General features: G+C 44.7%; 1 protein-coding gene across 2 annotated transcripts; it reads left to right on the forward strand.

The window, feature by feature from the left end:
• The first annotated feature begins 15 nt into the window (after positions 1 to 15).
• POP7 (POP7 homolog, ribonuclease P/MRP subunit) lies at positions 16 to 8,595 on the forward strand. 2 transcript variants are annotated; one of them, XM_033111263.1, is made up of 2 exons: positions 16 to 280; positions 7,897 to 8,595. In XM_033111263.1, exon 2 carries the CDS (start codon positions 7,907 to 7,909, stop codon positions 8,327 to 8,329), a length of 423 nt encoding a protein of 140 aa, XP_032967154.1. In that variant the 5' UTR covers positions 16 to 280; positions 7,897 to 7,906; the 3' UTR covers positions 8,330 to 8,595. The 2 variants fall into 2 exon arrangements, with proteins under 2 accessions (XP_032967154.1, XP_032967156.1); XM_033111265.1 differs by lacking the exon at positions 16 to 280 and adding an exon at positions 7,466 to 7,663.
• Positions 8,596 to 10,243: the final 1,648 nt, after the last annotated feature.

Here is a 10,243-nt window from a genome sequence, read left to right on the forward strand (position 1 = left end):
TCGCGCGCTCCCCGCGTGCCCCGCCGGCGCGGCCCGGACGCCCGCCGCCTCCGACCCCCCCCGGCACGTGACCCGGGAGCCCGGCTCGTCACGTGACGCGGGGGCTGCTGCGGGCAGATGGGTGGGAGGTGTCCCCGTTGTACTCCGCGGCTATCCACCGGCACGTGACGCGCGACCATCGCGACGGGGCCGCAGCTAGTGGCATCACCGGCCTTTCCCGGTCGGACGGCTTCCTCCAGGAAGCCCGCCTGCATTGAAAGAGACTACAAACGATCTCGAGGTGTGTTTATCAGACGTCCTGGGATATATACAATAACTGAGGAACCTAATGATTTAGAAACAGTCCCAGGCAGCGCTGACTGGTGAGACCTGGAGTTTTACCTGGCTCCGCTACCGAGGAAGAGTTGAAGCTTTCTCGTATAGTAAGCAGTTAATGCTGTCCTCTGCCCCGTACCTGGCTGGCCCCCACTCCACGCCCTTCCTGGAACGCTGAAAGCAGTAAAATGGGTGAATGTGAAAGACTTTGAAAAGCGATTAACTACTATGCAAATGTAAGACTTAGATTGACAACTCCTTTGTTTAAAACATAGGTTTTCAGGAATTACTTTTCTGAATCCCTGAACCTTTTCGAATGAAAAAGTTTTGTGTGTGTTTCCACCATTTTCCTTGGAGGTCATTCCAGAATGTGTGCTCTGCTACCCAGCATCCTAAAAGAACTGTTACCAAATACAAAATAATCCTCAAGACAGGGAAAGTTAAGTTTAGACTTGGAACTTGAATCCCCTGTGTTGTGCCATAACAGAGTGCGGACCTTAGGAGCTACTACAAGCAAAGCCCTTTGTTCCCGCACGGAGTATCCCCCAGGCTTCTAAGTACTTGTAGTTTTAGTGTCGTTTTTTTTCAGTTCTGCTGACTTTCTTGCGGTCTTGATTCCTGCCTCAGTGTTGTCAGTCAAGCTGCTTGCTCACAAGCTGGAAAATGCAATTGTTTAAAGCAACGGCTTCTGTGCTTCTTTCCATTACCAACAGTGGCCTTGGGCAAGTTCATTAATCGCTCTCCTCTGTGGATTGTATGGTAAAACACTTAACACAGTGCTTGGCACAGGACAAGCACTCCATAAATGTTAGCTAATAGGGGCTTGTGGTTCCACAGGGTCCACAATATTCAGATTGTTAACAGTGTATAAAAATGTATCAACAGAATTTAATCTTGGGTCAGAATTCTCCTAGAATAAAGCTCATAAGCTTATGACAGCTGTTTTTTCTTACTCAAAAACTTTTCTTGTTTTTGTTTTTCTTAACTTCGCTAGATTGTATTCTGGGTAGTTGAAATTACCAGTAGTCTAACTTCTGAATGAGTGCGGTCTTAGCATGTTTTATTGATTAATTGGCGAAAGTGAGATTGTAAGTTATGGTGGAGAAATGGTGCAGGGACAATGGGGGAGGGGACATCTGTGGATTGGAAAATGTTGGGGACGGTGGTTTGTGCTGAACTGGAAGGAAGGGCAGGATTTGGATAGATTTAGGAAAAGTGGGCATTCCTTTGAGAATAGTAAGGATGATGGAAGACCAGGCTGATGGAAGACGATCTGGATTGCTAGTTGGATGAGAAGTGAAGTGAAACTCAGTTGAGGGCCTAGGATGCTACCATGAAAATGCTTTTGTTCTGAAAGTAGCACCCACTAGATGCACTGAATCAAGGAGAGGGTAGAAAATTAAGAGTGATAACCCATGGTTCCATGTGTCCAGCTTGTGACCCTGGGCAAGTAATGTCCCCCAACTGTAAAGTGGGTACCCTGCTGCTGCTGACACTGGAAATGAACCGCATAAGTGCCCTCTGTGAGAAAAGAAACTATGATATCAGACTGAATCTCTCATACAGGATTAAAGAAAAAAAATTAGAAATCACTTGGACCTAAAATATTTTTGTTTATTCAGGTGCTATGCTGTAAAATGTCTTGGTCTGTGTTGTTTTAAATGTAGAAGCTTTGGAACTAAAAGAAATTTGGTTAGATGATAAATCTAGATGAGAGGGAGGTCTCAAGACTAAACAGCCAAGCTTTGCCTTTTTTCTTAATGGCAGATTCCTCTGCCGGTGTTTGCCTTCAGTAAAATGCGAAAAGATAAGGACCATCTTTAGTGTCACATCAGTTTGTGACAGAGCTTGGTTCACCCACCTAAATTGTGAACCTTTACATTTATCTGGATGACAAAGTATAGAAAACATTTTAGACATCATGAAAAGACACACAACCTGAGTAATGGAATGGTAGTTCATAAACTGTGCTTATTGTTAAATATGAGACAAAATGGACCTTAAAACTAATGTATTTCATTCAGAATGAGTTTCTGCCATGTGCCAAGTTCTATGGTGGTCGACCAAATGTAACTGCTTGTCAGGTCACCAATGACCGACACATGGCTAAAGCCACCGGCCCATTATCGTGTGTGGCCTCTGAGCAGCATGACACCACTCCCTCCTCCAGGAACTGCTTTCTTCACCTGGCTTCCATCCTGGGTTTCCTCCTACCTCACAAGCTGTTCCTCCTCTTCTCCCCTATGTCCCAGGGCATAGTCCTTCTAAGCCTCTCCATTGTAGCAGGAGGGACTACACAGGATATGAACCCCACTGCTACGCATTCCTGTCTCAGCTTAGCCATTGCTTCCTTTAGAAAACCTTGGATCCCCCAAGGTCATATTGGCTGTTCTTCCTTGGGGGTCCACCAAATCCTGTACATTCCCTCCACTGGTCACACTGTCTTGCTCATGTTGTTTGCCTTCCACACGAAACTGAGCTGCTTAGCACAGTATTCTATGATATCACCAGTATTCCATCTAACAGGACTCCTTGATCCCACCTTTATTGCTGAATAGTATTCCATGGTGTGGATGTATCACAGTTTGTTTAACCATTCACCTGCTGAAAGACACCTGGGGGTTTCCAGTTTAGGCTATTATAATGATAAAAGTGAACTGGTATTGGGTAAGCATTTTAAGATACCAGTTCACTTTTATCAATAAATAAAACTGCTATGGACATGTGTGTACAGGTTTTAAATGCCTAGGAGTGTTCTTGCTGGGTCATATGGTGAGTATATTTTTAGTGTTAGAAGAAACTGCCCAACTTTTCCAGAGTGGCTGTACCATTTAACAGTTCTACAGCAGTGTATGAGACATGCAGTTTCTCTGCATTCTTGTCAGCACGTGTTATTGTCAAGATTTTTTATTTTGGATATTCTAATAGGTGTGTAGTGGTTGTCATGGTTTTAATTTGCATTTCTAATGGCTAAGAATACTGAGCATCTTATGTGCTTATTTGCCATACTTATATCCCCGTTGCTAAAGTGTCTGTTCAAGACTTTTTCCCACTTTCTAACTGGGTTTGTTTTCTAACTCTTGAGTTTAGAGAGTTTTTTATATATTCTGGATACAAGCTCTTTGTCAGATACATGATTTGCAAACGTATTCTCCTAGTTTGTGGCTTTTTTTTCATCCTATTACTGTGGTTTTTCACAGAGTAAAGGTTTTTAATTTTGATGAAGTACAATTTATCAATTTTTTTCTCTAATGGATTGTGCATTTGAGGTTGTATCTAAGAACACTTCACCTGACCCTATGTCGTAAAGATGTTTTCCTCTAAAAGTTTTATAGTTTTACATTTTATATTTAGATTTGCCATCCATTTTGTGTTGATTTTTTTGCATAGGGTTGAAGTTTAGTTCTTTGCCTATTTGTCCACTTGCTTTAGCACCACTTGCTGAAAAGACTTGTTCTTTCCCCGTTCAACTGCTTTTGCATCATTGTCAAAAATCAGCTGGCTGTACTTGTGTGAATGTATTTCTGGGTCCTCCTTTCCATTTTACTTATTTTTGTGTCTATTCCTTGGCAGTTACCACACTGTCTTGATATTGTGTTTATACAGTAAGTTAAAATCAGGTGATATATTTTTTTTTTCGAAATTGCTTTAACTTTTCTTGCCTTTCCATATAAATTTTACAATAAACTTGTTTGTATTTGAAAAAATTCTTGCTGGGCTTTTCAGCATAGGAATTGCATTAAAGCTAGAGATTAGGAGAGAATTGGTATCTTTACTATGTTGAATCTTCTAATACATGGACATTGTGTATCTTTGTATTTACTTAGATCTTCTTTGATATCTTTCATCAGTATTTTGTAGTTTTCAGCATGTAGATTTTGTACATGTTTTATTAGACTTACACGTAAGTATTTCTCCCACCTCCCCCCATCTCTGGGGTGATTATAAATGGTATTGTATTTTAAATTCGTATCCAATTGTTTATTGCCAGTATATAGAAATACAATCTGTATCTTTTTCTTGCCTTATTGCTCTGTCTGGGAATTCCAACAATAAGAGTGGTTGGTGAGAGAAGACATTCTTGCCTTATTCCTGATTTTAAAAGCAAGGTGGCCAGTCTTTTATCATTAAGTATAATGGTAGCTGCAGGTTTTTTGTAGGTGCTCGTTATCAGGTTGATGATGTTCCTTCTATTCTTTTTTTTGCTTAGAGTTTTTATCGTAAAAGGGTGCTAAATTATGTTAGTTTTTCTGCATCAGTTTGATATGATCATGTGAATTTTCTTTAGGCTGTTAATATGGTAGATAATACTGATTGGCTTTCTTATATTGAACAATCTTTGAAATCAGTTCTATTTAGTCATGGTGTATAATTCTTTTATATATAGTATTCCCCGCTTATCTGCGGGGATACATTCCAACACGCCCCGTGATACCTGAAACTACGGATATTATTGAACCCTGTATATACTATGGTTTTCCTATACATACATACTTTTTCACTTAAAGGAAACACTTTACAGCTTCTCTTTGGCATATCTGAATTGCCAGCATCACTACTCTTGCCCTTTGGAGCCATTGAGTAAAGTAAGAGTTACCTCAACACAAGCACTGCAGTCCTTGACAGCTAATCTGATAATCAAGATGGCTACTAAGTAACTAATGGGTGGATAGTGTATATAGTGTGGATATGCTGGAAAAAGGGATGATTCACATCCCTCAAGGGACAACAGGAAGGCAAGATTTCATCACACTATTCATAGTGGCGCGCAATTTAAAACTTATGAATTATTTCTGAAATATTCCATGTAATATTTTCATACTACAGTTGACCACTTAATTAAAACCGTGGAAAGTGAAACTGTTGATAAAGAGTGTCTACTATGTTGCTAGATTAAATTTGCTAACATTTTGTTGAGGAGTTTTGCCTCTTTATTCACGAGAGGTATCAGTCTGTAGTTTTCTTCTTTTGTATTGTCTTTGGTTTTGACCTCATAAAATTGGTTGGAAAACATTCCTTCCTACTGTTTTCTGGAAAAGATTGTGTAGCATTTGTGTTATTTCTCCATCTGGTAGAATTCACCAGTGAAACCATCTGACCTAGATACTTCTTTTCCTAAAGGTTTTTAAAAGGCTATTATTTACTTTAATAGTTACAAGACTATTCAGATTATCTATTTCGTCTTGGGTTTGGTTGTGGTTTTCTAGGAATTGGTCTGTTTTATCTGAGTTGTCAAATTAATGTATGTAGAGTTGTCTGTATTATTCCTTTAGTATTTTTCAGTGTACGGGATCTTTTAGTGCCATCCCTTCATTTCTGATAATCATAATTTGAATCTTCTTTCTCTTGTCCTCTCTTTTTTTGCCAGTCTTGCTAAATCAATTTTATCTATCTTTTCAAAGAACCAGCCTTTGCTTTGAGTTTCTTTGTTGTTTTTTTATGTTCAATTTCATTGATTTTTTTGCTCTTTATTATTTCCTCCCATTTTCTTGGTTTGGCTTTAGTTGACTCTTCTTTTTCTAGTTCCTTGAAGTGGAAGCTTAGATTATGCTTCCCTTCTTGTAAACATACTATTCAGTGTTTCCGGAATACTCTTTGGTTCCCTGAAGGACTCCAGTTTATCCATTAAAACTCAGCTGAGGAGGGGCTGGATGGCACAGTTGGTTAGAATGCGAGCTCTTAGCAAGGTTGCCCGTTCAATTCCCGCATGGGATGGTGGGCTGCGCCCCCCTGTAACTAAAGATTGAAAACGGCGATTGGACTTGGAGCTGAGCTGCGCCTTCCACAAATAGATTGAAGGACAACTTGCCTTGGAACTGATGGGCCCTGGAAAAACATACTGTTCCCCAACATTCCCCAATAATAATAATAAAAAAAATTTAAGAAAAACTCAGCTGAGATGTCACTTCTCAGGCAATATAGAGTTGTAGCTAGCCTTTCTCCTAGTCCCAGCTATATGCCCCTAAACTTGTGGTTAATGAAAGAATCTGAAGCTAAAAGAACTATGGGATTTAAATTGTCAGGAACCTGACCTTTTTCTAACCTCCAGTCACATGAGGTTATAGACTGCACCCTAGGCATCTAGAGAGGGGTCTGGGAACCATTAAAAAGACCAACTCGTGTAGGCTTCCAGTTTACAAGGTTATAGAGATTATGCTTCACAACTCCAGGACAAGACAGGAATTATCCCCATTTGAGTGATGGGTAAAAGTCAAGCGGAGAGTTGTTTGAGGTCCCCAATGCAGGGCTAACGCATTTCTGAAGAGAACTCTCCAGAAGCTACACCAATCTAGGCAGAGAAGCCCCTCCCCAGGCAGAAGAAACCTGGCCTTAAGGAGCCACGACCCTCCCTCCCCCGACCCCTGCGCCGCCTTGCCCTGCCCGCTAGGGGGCGCACGTGCCCGCTCCCGGGTGGCTGGCCACAGCTGGAGAATTGGTGGTGAGTGGTGGTTGAGGGGTGTGGATAGGTCAGCGTACCCCAGGGAACAATGAAACCGGGCCTCACAGCTTGGGTCCCCAAGGGCAAGCCTGGGGTCAATCAGGCAAGAGGCAGGGGAGAGGGACAGCTCTCCGTGAACTGCAGGGGAGTCCCAGGATGCTGTCCTCCGCCGAGAGCCAGACCTCGCCACTCGATGCCCACCTCCGTCTTTGGGCCACGGGGACCTTGGGCATGAGGTCAGCTCTGCCAACAATGCCACGCCTCCTCCGACCAGAGGAACTGCGACGGACGCGGGAGTCCGGACTTGTCTTCAGGGTCCTTCCCGATCACGTTGTCCTGAACTCGCCGCCCTCCCTGCTATCTTTACAAGACCCTCGCCCAAATCTTCCACGCCCCTAGAATAACCGCTTCACCTCCACGCCCCCCCACACCACACCACCCCCATCCCACAGGACCCCCTCCGCGGGCCAAGAACTTGGACTGGCCTACGAAAGCTGACCCTCCTAGATCCTCCCCCACTTTGACTTGGTACTTGTCCCTGCCTCCGCGCTCCGCCTCCGAGGCGTACACGTTGTAGATTCCATCGCCCCGGAAGCCTCGCGTTACTCAAACCCCTCGCGCGATTGTGCAATCGCTCTGGAAAGGGGCGGGGAGAACGGAAGCCGGGAGGCGATTGGTGGATCGCAAGGGCCTGGCGGAGGGACCGGCGCGCGTGCGCACTCTGCAGTCCTTTCAGGAGTCTGGAGCCGCCTGCGATCGGGCGTTCTTGTTGCGCGCCCCTTCTCTTCCCTTCCTGGGGCCCGAAGGTCGCGGACGACGCCCTCTATTTGGGCCAGGCAGCGCAACGCTTGAGTCTCCTGGCAGGGGAGCGGGCCGCGTGCGCGTGGAGGCCACGGTGGACCGGAGAGAGTAGGCGCGGAAGAGCCAGGGAAGGGGTGGTGGAGGGGCCTGAAGTTGGGGCAACGCGATGAATGAATAAGAACTGGGGGTGGGGGAGATGTGGGAGCTTGAGGTGAGTGGGTGGGGATTGAGGCTGGAAGGGAAGAAGGACGTCAAGTGCACCCCTTCCCGGCTACACCCTTTGGGCAGGAAATGGGTAGGAAGTGTCACCCCTCGTTGATCTCGTCCCTTTCTCGTGCTAGGGCACGCTGCATGGCAGAAAACCGAGAGCCCCGCGGGGCCGTCGGGGCTGAGCTGGATCCGGTGGAGTACACTCTTCGGAAGCGACTGCCTCACCGCCTGCCCCGGAGGCCCAATGATATTTATGTCAACATGAAGACTGACTTTAAGGCCCAGCTGGCCCGCTGCCAAAAGCTGCTGGATGGAGGGACACGGGGTCAGAACGCATGCACTGAGATCTACATTCATGGCTTGGGACTGGCCATCAACCGCGCCATCAACATTGCCCTACAGCTGCAGGCAGGTAGCTTCGGGTCCTTGCAGGTGGCTGCCAATACATCCACAGTGGAGCTTGTCGATGAGCTGGAACCAGAGACTGATACGCGAGAACCACTGACCCGCATCCGCAACAACTCTGCCATCCACATCCGAGTCTTCAGGGTCACACCCAAGTAACTGAAATGAGACTGGCTTACTTTGTCCACCCACCCCCACACAGCTAGGCAGAGATATGACTCTCCTGGTACTGAGTACTGTCGTGGACCTCCTACCAGACCCACTTAAGAAAAATCCTGTCGCCCACTTAAGAAAAGGGACTGAATTGAGAGGGGGAGTATATCTCTTACTGGACCCAAGCAGCGGGTCTTCCTGAATCTTTGTGGTCTGTAACCATTGTCCTAGACAATAAAAAGTATCAGTTGTGTTAGTGCCCAGCCACCCCACTTCCACTGCCTCTCCCCTGTGTAAAGTCTGTGCGTACCTGGAAAGGAGAGTAGGAAACTTGACAAGTATTTAGGTGCAGGAAGGGAACCAAGTATTTCCTGTCTTCACAGAGCATAGATTGTACTATGGACAATGTAACATAAAACAAACTTGAGTATAATGCAGAAGCCTGACAACCCAATGTTTGCTTTAAAATTTCTTGTCCTCTCAGACGCAGGCCGGATGGATAAGATGTACACTCTCACCTGCTGAATGCAGCTGGGATAGTTGTATGCTCAGAAGTCAGGTTCTGGTTTCAATTTCCAATCACAGGAAAGGTGAGGGTTTAAGGACGAGGGAAGCAAAGACTGGGGCCTCCTTTGTATCAGGCTCTGTGGTAGGGACTGACACACAGCTTTGTTTGCTTCCTGGTCCTGCAGGGCCCAAATTGTTCTAAGCAGCTATGGTCCAGAGCCCTTCAGACCCTTCTGGTTGGGCTGCTCTAGTGGAAAAGGAAACCCCCCTCTGAATTACTGGGCATACAGATAATAAATCTTTCTGAGGTATTTGTAGAAGGATCTGATTTCTCATGTTTATCAAGCTAGAGTCATGTTTATCAAAATGGATGTTGACCCATTTGTGGGTCTTGAAATCAATTTAGCCTTTTAAAAAGCAAGTAAAAAAAAGTTTAACTTAAATGGTATATCCACTCATTGATAACTGAAAAAATGTCAACATTACCATATACATGATATATATATATGTACATAGTGTTTCCCTGAAAATAAGACCAGGTCTTATATTAAGGTTTGCTCCAAAAGACACATTAGGGCTTATGTTCAGGAGATGTCATCCTGAAAAAGCATGCTAGGGCTTATATTCTGGTTAGGTCTTATTTTCAGGGAAACATGGTATATATACACACATGTGTACTAGTTATGATGTAATTGTGTTTTTTACTTTGGTCGAGGTCACAATTTTGCAAGTCTGATTTAAAGGTTAGTAACAGAATTTTGCTCTAGTTTGCTTGAAGGCAGTTTGGTTTGGGTTCTGAAAATCAGCCTATTTATCCAAAAATCCCTTCTGGCTTGAGTATTCCTATTGATGAGGGACTTTGGTGCTGGGTGAGTGACTGCCAGCAGCTCAAGAAGCGCACTCCTTACAGAAGGACGAATGCCTCATTCAAATAACTGAACGTGCTGAGTGTCTGTTGTGCGCCAAGGCCTGGGTTGGGCCCTGGGGATGCAAAGATGAGTATAAAACGGCCCCTGCCTTCACGGAGCTCACCCTTTAATTGGGAAGGTGGTACACAGTTTTTGTGAATGAGGAAGATATGTTATATAAGAAGTAATAGTAGCCATGATATGGAAATGTGGAGAAGGAAATGGCTAACTTCCTGAGTCTAAGATCCTTTCACCTTTGACCTGGATTTTGGAGGATTAATAGTTTGCCAGGCAAGAAAGAGGGGAAAGGGCATATCTGGCAGAGGGATTGGTATACACAAAGGGGATTCATGAGTAGGCAAGGAGTGTTTTGGGGTTGGAGAGTCACTCAGCGTGGCTAGAAAGCAGGAGACTGCAGAGACCAGATGGAAGACTCCTATCGCACACCCACTGCCCCCCATTCCGCTATCGGCCTTGACTGCAAGTCTCCCTTGCCCTGGAGCCC

This window comes from Rhinolophus ferrumequinum, chromosome 7 (genome assembly GCF_004115265.2).
Source record: "Rhinolophus ferrumequinum isolate MPI-CBG mRhiFer1 chromosome 7, mRhiFer1_v1.p, whole genome shotgun sequence".
Taxonomy (NCBI): domain Eukaryota; kingdom Metazoa; phylum Chordata; class Mammalia; order Chiroptera; family Rhinolophidae; genus Rhinolophus; species Rhinolophus ferrumequinum.

What these genes read in the sequence shown, in the direction of transcription:
- POP7 (XM_033111263.1), top strand. Translation starts at nt 7,907, where the DNA reads ATGGCAGAAAACCGAGAGCCCCGCGGGGCCGTCGGGGCTGAGCTGGAT.